Source organism: Varanus komodoensis, unplaced genomic scaffold (assembly GCF_004798865.1).
Source record: "Varanus komodoensis strain SLA01 unplaced genomic scaffold, ASM479886v1 scaffold10, whole genome shotgun sequence".
Taxonomy (NCBI): domain Eukaryota; kingdom Metazoa; phylum Chordata; class Lepidosauria; order Squamata; family Varanidae; genus Varanus; species Varanus komodoensis.
Genome location: NW_025335269.1, coordinates 13,401,427 through 13,417,081, shown reverse-complemented (window position 1 = coordinate 13,417,081; position 15,655 = coordinate 13,401,427). Strand labels below are relative to the sequence as shown.

The following is a 15,655-nucleotide window of genomic DNA, read 5'->3' as shown; positions in this document are numbered from 1 at the left end:
AAACAAACACCTGCTTTGAGTAGACTCAGAAATCAATGAAACTTAAATTATTTGTGTTTAAGTTGTCCCATTAATTTCAAGGGTACCGCATTCCAGTTAAGCAAGTGAGATGCCAGCTGAGCATGCTCAGTCCTCATTGGGCTGCTTTGGGGTTCCCTCAGGTTAGACATTTAGGGATAGTATGTTCATGTGTATATGTAGTGAGTGGAGCTGGCCATCACTCTTGGCAAGTATGCACAAGTGTACTTGTGGGTCCACAGGACTGGGATTCTGAAGAGGAATGGGACCTTGGGACAGAGATGGGAGTTTTAGGAGACCAAGCAAAAGCTCAGGCCTTTGAAGCATCCTCAGGATCACGGCCTGCAGGTTTCCAGGCTGACCAGGAGAGTGTGAATATTTTAGAAGAGATGGGAGGGGCTGGAGGACAGGAGGAGGAAGAGCCCTTGCCTTGCCCAGTCTGAGTGATTTGTTCTTGAAGGGAAGCTTCATTTATTCATTAATGCTTTCTGTGTGCTACTTCTCCTTTCCTACTCTTTCTTTTAAAGCAGGCATGGTGGTGATGGCAGAGCATCTTCCAAGTTCCATCTTTTCAGTCTGATTGAAATGCCAGGAAAAAATATTGTCCTGGGAGCAGCTCCCCCATGAGAAAAACATGTATATTCTACTCAGTCTCTTCCAGATTGTCCAAAGCACAGCTTTTTCATAGATAAAGGCTCAGAAAAACCTGGTTTGACTGGAGCAATGGTCACAGAAATCCCCTTCACACATCCAAAACATGTGCCTGATATGATTGAGGTGCTCCGGCATCAGGCCACATATAACACCCTCATTAGCAGTTGCGTGTCTGAGAAGACTGGATGTGACGGTAATGTGTTCTCACATCTTTCAGCTGCCTCCTTTTGATTGTGGTTGTACTTGGCAAAAAGGCATGTTGGGTTCTTGGATACCCATGAGTGATTAAACACTGCTGGTTGGGGGAAAATGGAGGCAGTAATTGTGGGGTAATTCGGGATGGGGTAGAAGGAAGGGATCCTTCACTTGGCTTGGGAGAATGAAAGGAAGGCTTCCTTGGGAATCCTGGCTGCAAGACTGAGAGATAAAGCTAACTGATAGTACAGTCCAAGGCATTTTGCTGGAACAGAGAAACAGCATTGCTATATTCTCCCAAATCCACACACCCAGTATCCAAAGCCATCTCAGATACACCCACAAGCACCTTTGCCCATCACTCTCAGCAAAAGTGCAGGGGCAATAAGTTAAAGAACTAACCATCTTGCACCCTTTCGTTCCTCTCAAAATCGACCACCTGAGGCAGCTCCCTCAGTCTGGCTAATGGCACAGCTGGCCCTGCTAAGTGACCAAGCACTGTGAAAGTCCCTTTTCCAAGAGGTGGAGCTACTCAGAACAAAATAGGCGTCCAAGTGGTAATTTGACCTGCTGATCTATCTTGAGGTGAACATTCTTTGGGATGGACCATGTTTTCACCCAAGTTTTGGACTGCTGATTTAGAAGGTACCCTTCTGGGTTGCTTTAGTAGGATAGCAGCTTAGGAGGCAGGAAGGTATTTACATGTATCCAGGAGTTGCCGACTTTGCATACTGGGGAAGGACAACTCCTTTGATTACGTTGCAGTCAAGGACATGAAGACCAAAGAACTTGTGGGACAGCAAAGGTAGATAGCCTAGCGCAAGCTTCTTGCTGCCATCAGCGCTGAACGAAGAATGTATCAGACAGGGTGGTAAAGTGACGCGAACACCAATACAAATAATACATGCCCAAAATTCAGCACGGCTCACCTGCTCAAACCACTACTTTTGGTGAAATACAAAAGAGTGACAGGAAAAAATGTTCATTGCAGCCAACCGGTATACCTTTTCAGATTGCATTATAGGCTTATCATCTTGAAAGATAGCCTGCTTGAAGTCTTTCTCAACATAAACATACAAAATGGCCAGTTTGCAAAGAACTGTGATGCCAGTTATGGGACTGTCTGGTGAACGGGACTCTGGGGATAAACTGGGTTAAAGTACCGCATGTGGATGGAATCTCTTTAGGCAAACAAAACCACTTAAATCCCAAATGCTGGTACTTTAGACATCCTTCTTTGGGGTAAGGAGGGGAATACTAATAGGATATTTCCTGTTAGATTTCATGGGAAGCTCGAACAATTGAACTGTGTTTATCGTAAGTCACTGCTGCTTTCAAATAAAATCACTAAAAACTTCCAAGTGTTAGTAATACAAAATATTTGAAAACCAGTAAAATACTAACTGCTTATATCCATTTAGCTACAGTGAAATCAATCGGTGTTTTAGAAGAGCTTTGTAGCAATAAAGCTATATCTAAAAACTAAATCATTGCTTCCTTCCAGATCCATTGGAACAGCTTCATTTTGAAGTCTCTCAGGAAAAGGCCACTAGCTTTTCAGTAACATTCCAGCATCCTTTGAAGGAAAGCCTTACCTGTGGTAGGTCTCAGAAGCAAACTGGTGTGTTGATAGAATAGTGAAGAATATGGGTGGGTGCAGAAACACATTTCAACAGGTAGGGTGTGATGGTGCCCTCGCTCCATTTGGCCTTGTATGTGTCACCTGTCTAGTCTGGACTGGGTTCAGGGAAAGCCTTTGTTTTGACAAAACGCTGCATTTTGTCAAAAGTCTTTCACAGCACATGCTAACACAACAAATGAGTCACAACAAACCAGAGCAGGGCCATGCACAGCCTGTAGTGTAGACTCTTGCAGTTCCTTTCATCTGTGTGTGAACCATGCCAGCTCTTTGCTGGCTGAAGCAGATCCAGAATACCATGACCTCTTCCACCCCACTAGGGGCCAACACCTTAACTCTTGCGACACAAATTTCTTCTTCATCTGTTCTCACCCTCCTGCATCACACTGCCCTGCTAGCTAAATACATGGAAATGGGGAGGGCGGGATCAAGGTCATGTGACATCTCTACACATTTATAACTGAACCCTGAAAAATCTTGTTTAGGGGTCCCAGTCACTTAGACAGCCCTATGTGAGCACAGTTGAACATGAAAGGGCTCGTAAACTTTGGTACACCCTAAGAAACTTGCAGATGTCCCCAGTTTTTACCATTTGGTCATCTGTATTAACCCACTGGGCTCTTTTACATGAGGCTTTTGATCTACCACTTTACTGAAGCTTCTGCTTCCAGATTCTTCATGGGATTAAGACTGGTCCCATTACACCTCTTCTTTCTGCCTGGGCTTTGTCTTTCTCTGCCTTTCTGTATAGTGCTTGACACATCCTCAAGGTCACGCTTTGGTGTAGCAGAGTTACATAAACACACAAGGGTCTCATTCCAGTTCATTTCACCATTTCCAAATCATAGCTTCTTTGAGCTAAACAAAAGCTGTGGAAATGGTTGCAAACGAGTGGAGAGGCCCTGGAGAATGACAACATCATGTAAAGCACTCGCAAACCGCCATAACTGAGGAATCACCGGTGCACAATAAATGTCTGGCATAGAAAAGCCCATTGTCATGCCCTACTATTGCAACATATGTTGTTGTGTTTTTCTAATACTAATATTCATGTTCTGTATTATGTTACTTTGGGTGGGGTATCAGTTGGAGTGGGAAGAAAAACAACATAGCTGACTAGTGTAGATTCACATCTGTGATCCTAAATATTATATCTAGGGCTAGGATTATAAAATGTAACTGCATTTGTTAATAGTGGCAAGGAGTGTGTAAGTGGCCATGAAAATAGTTCGGAGTTAATTTAACTTCTATGAGTATTTGAGCACTGTGAGACTATACACAATTTATTCATTATAAGAAGTTGTTTAAAAGTATCACAACTAGAAGCTGTTGTGATACTTTTAATTAAACCATTTAATTATTATTAGATTAATATCCCACTTTTTTCTTACAACATACTCAAAGTGGTTTACATCGTGCTCCTCCTGCCACTCAATCCCCACAACAACCCTGTGAGGTAGGTTGAGCTAAGAGTCTGTCACCCAGTTGGTTCTATGGCCAAGCAGGGACTATTAACCACTATACCACACCACCACTGGCTCTCATTTACCCCCACCAAAGGGGCTGCCACCTTTCTAAGTGCTCCATGCCTCATTAAAAAATTCCTGGTTTTGGATGATGAACAGCTTAGTGCTAATTCAAACTTCACTTCACTTTAACCTGTATATGTATGAAAGTGGACTGCGGGTGGCACAGTGGTTTAAACTGCTGAGCTGCTGGGCTGGTTGATCCAAAGGTTGCCGGTTCGAATCTGTTCAATGAGGTGAGTTCCCGTTGCTCCGTCCCAGTTCCTGCCAACCTTGCAGTTCGAAAGCATGCAAATGCAAGTAGATAAAAAGGTACCACTTCGGTGGGAAGGTAGCAGCGTTCCGTGCACCTCGGTGTTTAGTCATGCCGGCCACAGGACCACGGAGACTGTCTGGAGACAAACGCTGGCTCCCTCGGCTAGGAAACAGAGATGAGCACCACCCCCTAGAGTCTGGACTTTAATGTCATGGGGAAACCTTTACCTTTGCATGTATGAAAGGACTCTGAAAACACTGTTGGAACCAACACTGGGTGATATGAAATTTTGATGTGTAGTGACTGATCTGCATGCGAGGTTGGAAACAGGATCCCTTTTCAGTTAGAAGAGCTCCACTCACAGAAGATTCCTTTGCCTAATTTTCCCCCTGCCATACAGCTCACTCCATGCAGTAAGGTCTCCCAAATATTTTGCATTCTCAAGAGGCTGGAGGGGCAGCTGTTGGGAAAGTGGTTAGAAAGCATTGCCTGTCAGTCAATTACAGATCCATAATTCTGGGCCCAACCCACAGCCAGCAAGAGATGAGTATGAATGTGCCCACTAAGCACACATGATTTCAGGAGAAAAAGAAAATCCAAATATGATGCATATTTAAAGTCCTCATGCAGCCATGAAGTTTGCTGGGTTGCTTTGGGTGGGTCTCAGCCTAACCTACCTCACAGGGGTGTTGTGAGGATAAAATGAAGAGGGAGAGGATTAAGTAAGCTGCTGTGGGCCCCTCACAGGAGGAAAAAGAGCAGGAAAATGTTGCCACTGCTGCTATTTCAACAGATGTACTGTTCTGTAATAACTCTTCAACTATTTTTACTGCTAAGACAATAGCATTTTCTTTCTTTTATTCAGTAATGATCAACGTTTTGAGCTCACGGGAAATTCAGTGCACTCTCTTTCCAATTTCTGAAGATTCCTTAAATTGCAGCAATGACTATCTCACAAGAGTCATGAAGCGGTAAGTGAAACTTCTTATTGATAGTAGCACAAGTTTTCCTTTCCTATCCATTTCCCCTTTTTTGAGCCAGTGAGGAGGGACTGACTTGTTTTTTTATATCTTTCCACAGTATCCAGAAACTATAAAGTGTCATAAAGAATAAAAATGTATTTGTGGGTGGGGAGATTACCCAAAATTTTTCTTTAGCTTTAAACACTGTAATGCATGGGTCCTCAAACTACTGTGGGCTGGATTGGGCCCACCATGTTGATTTATCCGGCCTGCCTCAGAGCTTTTGGACTCGCTGGGAGAAAACCATCTCCAAGAGAGTCCAAAAGCTCTAAGCCAGCACAGGTGTATTCAGTGGGAAGATGGCCTTGATCGCACCCGCCTTTCCTGCATGAGTGCACCCGCGATTGTGCCCATCTTCCCTGCACGATCGTGCTGAGGGGCAGGGGAGATGACCGTGATCACGGTCACGCCTGCGCAGGTAAGATGCGCACGATCGCAGTCGTGCTGGGACACGACCGCAATTGAGCCCACCTTCCCTGCATGAGCGCGACCGTGCCCATCCCCCCCCCCCTCAATAGCATGACAGCGGACATTGTAGGCATGTCCCTTGAATATGGACATGCTCTTCCCCACCTCATCTTGGGCTTCTGCTGCAGCCCAAGCAAGCAGAGCAAACATTTTAAAATTATTTTTAAATGTTCAATTAATTTTAATTAATTTTTAATGTGCAGTGTGCATAGGAATTTGTTCATATTTTTTTCAAACTATAGTTTAGCCCCACAACTGTATGAGGGATAGCGAACTGGCCCCTTGTTTAAAAAGTTTGAGGACCCCTGCTGTAATGCATTATTTCAAAGGGGATAGATTTTAAAAAACACTTTTTAAAAGAAGGTGATTGCACTTGTACAATTCATTTAGTCAGTCTAATACATTCATTTTTACTACTGCTGAATAAATCTTATGTACTAAATTGAACTGACCAGTCATTTCATCAGGAAGTCAAAAAAGCTCCAACGGTGCAGGTTTAGTTCCTATAGAAATACCTAAGACTCCAAAAGGCTTGTCTTTCTTGGCTTACTTTGCATGTAAGATGGGTATAGAAGAGGTTACTGCATTTTATAATATTTATCAATTGCTTAACATAACACAGGAATGTGTCTACACAAAGGGAATGCAACCACATTGCACAAAATTTGAATTCAGAACTAAACTGGGCTGCTTTGAAGTAAGTCAGGCTTTGTCTGAAATGAAATATGGTGTCCGTTAAGTGGCTCAAATTGAGCTGGATTGTTCTTGGAACCACCTTGGAGACTTCAAAGGATGCAGGGAATTGCAGACTACCTTTAAAAAGAATCACATTTCCCTTCTGAACACTCTGTAAGTGTAAACATGCAGGAGTGGTGCATTCTTTCTGATGGCCCTAGCTTCCAACCACAGAATAAGAATACCAAGGTTTTTTATTTCTAATTGCAGTGCTTTTTAGAGGGTGGGAATGTAGAAGGAATTTATCAACTGAGCTGCAAAGTATTGTTTTTCATTCATGCAACTTGATGACACCTTCACCTATCCTTCTGAAATTTTGTAAGTTATCTAGGAATACCTCTGTAAGATATGCGATTTTGATGAGTTACTCTAAAAAAATCTTTAAAAATTATATGTAAATTTGGTTTTTTGCAGGGCATACTGTCTTAGGAAGGGGCTTTTGCCTGTTCTCTGATGATGAGTTTTCCTTCAGTGACAGACTTTTTTGGCACTTTGTGGAAGCTCATACCCAAGTTCTGCCTTGTTCTAGGTTTCTTCAGAAAGTTCCTGGTCTGATTACCTGTGTCCCTGTGGCAACCACTCTATGGTGGTGCACGCAACTGTAAGCACATATTAAATTTTGAAATGTGCCCACAGACCAAATGTGTTGAGAATCCCTGTCATAGAACAAATGTCCATGCTGGTGTAGGCATGCTCATGCAGCCCTCCTCTCTCTCTTGCACTTCTCAAGGCTCCAGAAGTGTTGAGGAAATGCTCCTGGAGGAGTTGAAGGACTGGTCAACATTTCTTAGGGGTTTCTTTAATGACACATACATCCAGCCTAAAGAATAACTTTTACTTTGATGATGGTGATACATTACTCTACATGCATAATTGTTCTGTGTAGGACAACCAGGTTATATGACTGAATTAGAAGTTCCTTCAGTATTTGAAGACTCCTAGTCCTCTCTTGCTTCCTTAGGTGCACATCTGTCCCAATCCTCATGAGAGCTATTTTCAAGAAAGCTACCAAACCAGAAGTTGAAGTTACTCAAAGCACAGGCAGAAACACTGAAGAAAGCTCCAGTGATGTTCAAGTTGAAACCACCCAGGAGTAGTAGCATTGGCTTGAAAAATGCTGGTGTTGTGAAACTTAGAGAATGTTTTCACTTGGCTTGAATATTTATTGCAGTGGGGGAAGGTGGAAGGGTACACGGTAGCTAATTCCAAGACTTCAGTTGATTACATGGAAGAAACTGCATACACAGAATAGAATGAAAGTCACAGTATAATGACATGTAATTTTCAGTTTGATACTTCTGTGTAATAGTTGGTAGATTTCTCAAAGTTTGGGCAACTAGGAAAAATCAGCTTAATAAAAATTATTGGAAGAGGTTGTTTTCTTAGAAGTATGAAATGTAACTTGAATGTGCAGAATTGACAAGTCAAATTGCAAGTACCAAATACACTGCCAGATTACCTTATTAAACTGTGGATTTCATAAGATCTTCAAATATGTTACTTTTATAGGGATTCTTGTCCAGAACAAAATATAGGCTTCATATAGGGCTCTGGCAGTTTCACTAGTGGCATATAAAATGGAATTTTAGCATGCATACCTTGCTAAAATTTACATTGCCTAAATTCTTCCAGTCTACAACTGGTCAAAGCCCAGGAACTCCGTTTTCTTTTCCATTTAGCCACACTAGCCTAGATGCACCCAAACTTCTAAAAGTAAAGATTAGTAGTTACTGGGAAAAGTACCATTTTTATGAGATAGAAATTGTCTGTGTTGTTAAAGTTCCTACTTGGAAACTGAGAACATGGTAGAGCTCAGGTAGTTGGATGGTATAAGACTGGAATACCAAATCATCCAGTTATAATCCTGGGTGCCATAGAAATCCAAAGCAGTAAAATATATTTAATCTCAAAATAAGGATTTAATGTTGTAGTGTTTAATTAATGAAAAAGTAATTGGAACTAAGACATAACCCTTGATAGGTTAAGACAACTGACTTAAAAAACAACTCTCCCATAAGTCTTCTTTATTAAAATAAATAGCATAAACTAGAAACCATTTTAGAAGAGGTACTTATTGTTTTTGTAAAATTAACACAGAGCCTTTCCACAGCTTGTGTTCTTTTATACCTATTCCAGCTTGTTCATGTGCATGTTGACTTCAACATAAATCCTGCTCCATACACCAAATTTAGGGAGCAATGCTATGATCCCTCGATCACAGCACTGCTCCCTAAGCCTCACTGAATATAACATATTTTCGATTCCCAGTGCATCAGGGAAAGAACCTTAGGGCAGTGGGGAAGGAAAGAACTGTGCCAACTGCCTACAGTCAGGAACACAATCGCAGAGGAGAAAAGGGGGCATTATAGCAGTAGGGGAGAAGACTTCCTAGGCTAGGATACAAGCTATTCTGTGATCTCTCAACCCTCCTTCTATCCCCCTCTGAAATCCTTCCATTCACTGGGCAAAGATGCCCATTCAGAGAAAATATAGGGCAAGAGGTCAGGGCAGCAAAAGATTGCCTCTTCTGTTTCTTCAACCCTAGGATAGGGTGCATAGGATACACACAAGCCTCCAGGTCTGGGTGCTTGTCATAATAGGATTCTGCCCTAATTTCCAAATAGGGCAGGAATGAAGTTTAGGCCTATGGCTACTTAATGCTCATTGCTTGCACATGGACAGAGACACCAAGCAAGAATTTGTCTCAACCATATTCTGCTTTGCAAGCATCATGTGGGGTTGTGTAAGTAACCTTTCTGCACAATCTCCTATATTATTTTTAGTGGTAAACCTGTGTTTACATGCTTATTCAGGAAATACCAATTTCAAAATAGAAAATAATTGATGTCTTACAGCAGCAAATTCAATGTTTTAGTTAGGTGCTCCATGAAGTAATACTTCTTAGCAGTCCTCAATCTCCTACCATTCAGGTTTGTTCAATGACCTCAACTTCCAGCATTACAAGGAGGAGGAAAAACTCTGGCATCCTCTACATCATACATTATTTTATATACCTCCATGTTTTCCCTTACTCACTGCTTTTTTGAGTGAAGAAGCCCCAAAACATTCTGCATAGGAAAGTTCCTCCAATTCTTTGATTATTTTGGTTGCCTATTCTTCCAATATACATAAAGGGTAATTTATTAAGGAATATTTGAATGCAGGATCTCTGTGTTTCAGCAACTAGTTAATGAGATGTCATCATTCCAACAAAAAAAGTACACTCCACCAGTAAATCCCATTTTACACAATTAATTTTGCAACAGCTGGATATGTTCTACTATGTCCGGGGACAGACCTAATTGCTCTACTAAACTGATAGTTTTTTCTTTCAGCCAGGCAAGTGTTGGTCTTCTGGATTCTGGGCCTTCTTTTGTCCTTTTACAGCATCCACCTTGGATGGAATCAGTCCTGCTGTCGTTGCTACAACAATGCCCACCAAACTCAATGTCCCTTTTACAGATTGTTCCATTTGTAGTTCCATTGCATTGTTCCTCAGTTAAGAGTACATGATCAAGATCCATGTCCTCAACAGTGTCAAGCAACTGACCAACAGAGGACGGTGGATGGGTACGGTTTAGATTCTTAAGCACCTCCTCTTCATATTTTCCTAATTCTTTCAGCAGGTCGGTCATTTCACAGAGCACTGCCGATGTGCATTCGTTATGATGACACCAAGATGAAAGAGTGCTATAAAAAACAAAAAAGTGTGAAAAATATGGAATTTTAAGACTACATACAAAAGTACTGGAGAACTGCCCTCCCCCACCACTCTAACTTATTTTCATTCAGATTTGGTAAGCTCAAGAAGAATGTTAACCTAGAGAAAAGCTTTGTTTTCCAATTTGAAGCTCTATCCCCACAAAACAAACCTAGAAATCAGCATCACACCAACCATAGGGATCTTTTAGAAGAGAATCTGATCCTTTCTAGCAGATATCTGATGGATTTGTGCTATATTTTCATGGAACGATCAGGTTCTTAGTGCCAATGGTGGTAGAGAATAATTATGACAGCATGCTTTAACAGCTTAAAATTTTACTGGGCTTGTAGCAAGGTAAAAATTTCCTCCTGCCACTCTGCAAACTATAAAGCAGAGTTAGATAACTACTGGCTAAATGACCCCACTAATTTGCTTCTCTTAATGCTGCAAAAGGCATAGAGCTCCATGTCATAAAACACCTGATGTCCCAAATAGAGATGGCACAAAGTACACAGATGGATGCAGCCTGTCCCACCTCTTCACACCCCTCAGTTTTCATCAGAAGTGGCGAGAAGCATGTGAAGGAAGAACTGGCTGATCCCCGGAAGAGCAGTTCCTCCTAGTGACTGCTAAATATCCTGCTTTGCAGACATGAGAGATAACAAGGCATTCCTTTGCATTCTGTTCACCCTCCCAGTTGGTAGGAGCAGTGCAAAGGGAACTTCTCTTGCTTCCAATAAGAGTTCACAGTGGAGAGTCCTCCAGGATGCAGCACCAGAATCAAATGAAACACCATGGTCTGTATAGGGAAGGGTTGCAGGTAGAGGTTTTCTATCTTTGCTACAGAGGAAGCTTCAGGGGCAACTTTCCCAGGAGAAGTTGTTAGAACACAAAACATGTAGAAAGCGTAAAAGAAAAATGCAGCATCTTTTGCAAATTAGAATAACTGTTTAGATCTGTCCTTATTCTTCACTAACTCAAGTGTAGCACGATGTGAAACTATATCAGGACAGATAGCTATAATGAATACAAAGTCAGTGTTCAGCATTTTAATAGGCACTGTATTCAACAAATACATATTAACTGACACATACTATTCTGCAGAGGCTTGACCTCAACATAAGAATCTGTGGGAATCTAACAGCACACATACCTTATGGTTCCTTTGAGCTGGCCACAGAAGAACATCATCCTTACTGCTTCTTTATACCCCTGATTAAAACCTTGTTGAAGTGTCAGCTGCTTCCCAGCTTCAACGCCTTCTCTATAGCCTTCCTTTAAGCAAGGTCACAAAGAGACTATTTTAGAACATGAATCCAAAAGGCATTCTTGGCATGTAGCCAGCTAATTCAAATACACCATAAACTAAAGTGAAATCTTTTATTTACATTGTTTAAAATGCCTGTATATAGATGCCTTTTATAGATTATGCAGCTCTACAGAAAGAGCATAATGAAAAAGTATCAACGGATTTGATGACATGCAACAATATACCAAACGTGTCAACCTTGCCAAACCTTATGCTAGACTGGGCTGAACAGGTAAACAAGAAGTTAATCTTTCCAAATGACTAAGAAAGAGCCAAAGGAAATTAGATTGCATGGCATGGCTCAACACAATATCCATGTGGTGTTACCAAGCTTTAACTATTTTGTTGGTTACTGGATCAGTTTCACTCTATAAAGGCACTCACCACCTAATTGCAAAATGGAAGTAACCAAATCCCTTAGGCAGCAACTTATTTTACAAAAAAAATGACCCTGCAGAGAAGGCCAGAAGACACCCTATCTCCCAGGATGCAATATCTCATTCCGACAGCCAATACTGCATCCACACATTTTACCTCTGGGCTGATAAAAGGGTTGAGCTGAAACTCCTCTGGGATAGCTTTAGTCTAGTGCCTTCAATAGCTAATTCTTACATCAAAAACATGATGCACAGATCATTCAACCTTAATATAAACCATCCATAAACTTTTAATGGAGTTTAAACATCCAAAATTACTTTGACTCGTTTCTCCATGGCAGTCTTCCATTCCTTGTGTACAAGTTCCATCTCATCAGCCTCTTCATCAAACACATCTTCACCCCGCTGGTTAACCACACCTTGCACCCACGACATTTGGCTATGCTTATAATGCAGGGAGGACTATGACCAGCAACAGCTGAATTCTAGCATGGTGAAAGGACTGAGCCCTCCAAATAAATCCTGCAAGAAAATTAACATTGATTGAAGGAAACATCTTCAGTTAAGAGAACAACCCTTTGCATGCTTAGACAAGAACAAAAGGTCTACTACTGCCTGCATTCCCTAGCCAGCTGGGAGTGGTAAGGCTTTTTTCCTGTCTAAACATGCAAAGGGCGACGCCTTAGCAAAACTAAAAGCGTCAAACGAGCTTCAAGAAGCAAGTCACTGTTGAGAAACTTAGCCCTGGCGACAGATAAGCTACAGGCTTGAAAGGAAACAGGATCCCAGTCTCTATCACCCCACCGCATGCTAGTGAGTTGGCAAGGCAACAGCGTCCGTATTCACTCTAGAAAAGAAAGGACGAACAACCGTCTGCAGGGAGACGTGTCGCCTTCTCGCTCCAGAGAGGGAGAAGGGAAGAGGAGCCGAGCCGCCCGCGGCACAAGAGCCGCCAACGGTCGCCTTAATTTCCTCCGTTCAACCACTGACCGAACAAAGGCAGCGCGACTAACCTTCCCGTCAAACTGGCGGCACCTCATAAACACGCGCCGAAGGGCTCCTCTTGAGCAGGAAGCCGCGACCCGGAAGCGAAAACACCAGCGTTCCTTCCGGCCCACCGCGGAAGCGATCAGGATCAAGAACCCGATTGGCGGGTCGCTGTATGGGGTTGGCTGCGCCTGCGTACTAGCGCGATCTCCTTTCTTTTGTAGGGGGAGTGGATTAGAGGAAAGATCTATTTGCACATTCTGAAGGCATTTGTTAGTTGAAGGGGAAAGAAGGAATGCATCTAGGTCCGTCGGTTTTCAGAGCGCGGAAGCATCAAATTTGGACTCTGCATGACCTAAAATAAAAGTATTGTAGTGCATTGAAGGCTAACATTCACTGTAACAAAACAGGAAAAAAAAGGCTTTCTTGGATTAAGAGCTGAATCCAATGTTAGTCCTACTTAGAGTAGACACATTGATAGGAGTGAAACCGGAGTCGCCCATTTAAATGTATCCACGCTTTAACAGATTCGGTCCTTAGATTTTTTTTTTTCTCAGATGCGTAAGTTCTGATTGGTATACGGTTTCAGAGTGGAAAAATTGGAGAATAAGGGAAAATGTTTACGGATTCCATGGCCGTTTGGCTCTGTTATTTTACATGCCTGCTCGCTATAGCGTGATGTGTTTGCTTTTGTGTGTCTGCTAGCCAGTGACAACTTAGACAGTGGTCCTTAATCCAGGAAAGTTTACATCACAATAAATCTTACTGTCAGGTATACCACATTGGAATGAATATGCTATGGTTCCAAAATTTATTCTCCCGAAGCCTAATTTCCATTCCCCTCCCCCCCCAAAAAAGTTTTCTTGTACCTCCACTCTTAAGCAGATGCCATCCGTGAAAGCAATAGCGCCTCTTGCTCAGCTTCCCTTGCAAAGCTGTTGTCTTATGCCACTTCCACCTCTATGTTCCACAATGGCCAACATTTTCTCTAGTTGGTTAATTGAAAAACATGTTGCTGGGCTCAGAAAATTCCCTTATTCCCTTACCTTCCAGGAGATTTTTGAGGAAAAGGATAAAATGCAGAGATCAGGCAGTAGGTCCACCTGGGGTTGTTTCTCTAATATTCTCTTTAAAGTTGTTTGTCTTTTTGTTTTGGAGTCTTGATTCTCCAACCTTCCTAGTTTTTAGGTACCCATATAAAATTGCTGGAGAAATTGAACTTGCTGTGACTCCTTATTAAGTGTACATCTGATAGTAAACCTTGTTCCTCTCTCTCACACATACTCATATATGTAACACTTGGGCAATAATCTCAGACCTGTGGCTACACATTTAATTGAGAATAACCATCTTTGAACACAGGTATGGTTCTGAAAGTATATCTGGTAGCTGGTTTGCAATAATCTGTGCCTTTATAAGGAAAGATGAGTCTAGCTATGCTGTCAAATTGCTCTTTTATCTTGGCTTGGATTAACATAGTTGCTTAATTTGGATTTTGGAATGCAACAAAAGGGATTTTGGTGACCCTAGGACCTTTTGTCAGCAAGCAACAAGGTTTTGAAAGGTAGAGATCAGAAACCTTTGGCCCAATTTTGTTCATGTTTACTTGGAAATTGCACTTAAACTGCACTTTCACCTTGGTTAAGTATACAGAAATTGACTTGGAATACCACCAAGAGGATAACACTTTTGTCCATGAATGATAAGGTGAATGGGTATAGGACAAGAGGACTTTGGAGAACAACTGGTCTCCAAGCAATCAACTCCCTTTGGCATACTATTGGAGGGGAGGGGCAGGGGCATGGAAAAGGTTTTGGCAAGGGCATCACTCATTGGAGGCCTCTGGGCCTAGTAAGCAGTGTCTGTGGTGATCATACTAGCTATATATGGGAATAAGTTCCATAATGTTAGAATATATAATCTCATAAAAGAGAATCAACTTTCTATAAGTGATCACCTACCTGGAAGAAGTTTTACTTTCCATAGACAACCAGGCAAATGACTGTTTACAAATGACATTTTTCTCCCTCTCCCATAACACTCAAGCACAGGTTTATCCCATGAAACTGAATGGGGAAAATTTTAGGATAAACATGTGAAAGCACTTCTTCACACAATATGTAGTTAAATTTTGGAATTCACTACCATGGGTAAAATAACAGTTTATTTAATAATCATTTATTGTTTACATTAAAATTTTAAATATGTTAAATATATTAATAAATAGCACAGTAAATAACAGTTTACTTAATGAAATCTACCACTGTTTGTAGCTGTAGCAAGTAAAAAAAGCATATCAGACCAAAAGCCAAATGCACAGAGTTGCTCCTTAGGGGGATGAGTGATGTAAACAGAGAGATGAAAAAGATTAAAAATATAAGGTGGTAATTAGCAATAGTATGCCAAGTTTTAAAAGTAATATTTGGGCTGAAACCTTAAACATACTTACCTGGGAATAAAGCCCACTGAGGTCAATCAGTACCTATATATTATAGAAGTGTTCCCTGCAGATATACTAATCCCTACAAAACTACATTGATTTATGTCTCTTGTCTAGCTTTTGTTTGAAATGTGAACCATTTCTTTATTGAGAAGATTATATCCTACCTGTTTAGTATAACTTCTCCCCTATGTCTGGTTTTCTACATTAATGTACATTTATATTTATTTGGCTTTGTTTATATTTTTGCTTAAGTAAAAAATATCAAATTTCAAAACTTAAAATTGCCTTTCAGAGAAAGTTTACTCTGCAGGTATAGAGAAAAT

The 15,655-nt window shown here is 41.4% G+C and overlaps 2 protein-coding genes across 3 annotated transcripts; one reads left to right on the top strand and one right to left on the bottom strand.

Moving 5' to 3' along the window:
- Positions 1 to 680: 680 nt before the first annotated feature.
- Positions 681 to 7,610, top strand: LOC123017640 (mediator of RNA polymerase II transcription subunit 1-like). Its single transcript, XM_044419126.1, has 4 exons — positions 681 to 865; positions 2,372 to 2,467; positions 5,154 to 5,259; positions 7,475 to 7,610. Exons 1-4 carry the CDS (start codon positions 742 to 744, stop codon positions 7,608 to 7,610), a joined length of 462 nt encoding a protein of 153 aa, XP_044275061.1. The 5' UTR covers positions 681 to 741.
- An 821-nt stretch (positions 7,611 to 8,431) lies between these two features.
- Positions 8,432 to 12,981, bottom strand: YAE1 (YAE1 maturation factor of ABCE1). Of its 2 annotated transcripts, none has more exons than XM_044454305.1 (4): positions 12,916 to 12,981; positions 12,221 to 12,424; positions 11,370 to 11,491; positions 8,432 to 10,203 (listed from the first exon to the last, which is right to left on the bottom strand). In XM_044454305.1, the coding sequence occupies exons 2-4, from the start codon at positions 12,335 to 12,337 to the stop codon at positions 9,765 to 9,767; spliced, it is 678 nt and encodes a 225-aa protein (XP_044310240.1). In that variant the 5' UTR covers positions 12,338 to 12,424; positions 12,916 to 12,981; the 3' UTR covers positions 8,432 to 9,764. The 2 variants fall into 2 exon arrangements, with proteins under 2 accessions (XP_044310240.1, XP_044310228.1); XM_044454293.1 differs by lacking the exon at positions 12,916 to 12,981 and adding an exon at positions 12,749 to 12,887.
- Positions 12,982 to 15,655: the final 2,674 nt, after the last annotated feature.

What these genes read in the sequence shown, in the direction of transcription:
- LOC123017640 (XM_044419126.1), top strand. Translation starts at nt 742, where the DNA reads ATGGTCACAGAAATCCCCTTCACACATCCAAAACATGTGCCTGATATG. An exon ending in TGAGAAGACTGGATGTGACG is followed by an intron (nt 866 to 2,371) that starts GTAATGTGTTCT and finishes GCTTCCTTCCAG; the next exon opens with ATCCATTGGAACAGCTTCAT. An exon ending in GAAGGAAAGCCTTACCTGTG is followed by an intron (nt 2,468 to 5,153) that starts GTAGGTCTCAGA and finishes TCTTTTATTCAG; the next exon opens with TAATGATCAACGTTTTGAGC.
- YAE1 (XM_044454305.1), bottom strand. Translation starts at nt 12,337, where the DNA reads ATGTCGTGGGTGCAAGGTGTGGTTAACCAGCGGGGTGAAGATGTGTTT. An exon ending in CCATGGAGAAACGAGTCAAA is followed by an intron (nt 11,492 to 12,220) that starts GTAATTTTGGAT and finishes CCTTGCTTAAAG; the next exon opens with GAAGGCTATAGAGAAGGCGT. An exon ending in CAGCTCAAAGGAACCATAAG is followed by an intron (nt 10,204 to 11,369) that starts GTATGTGTGCTG and finishes TGTTTTTTATAG; the next exon opens with CACTCTTTCATCTTGGTGTC.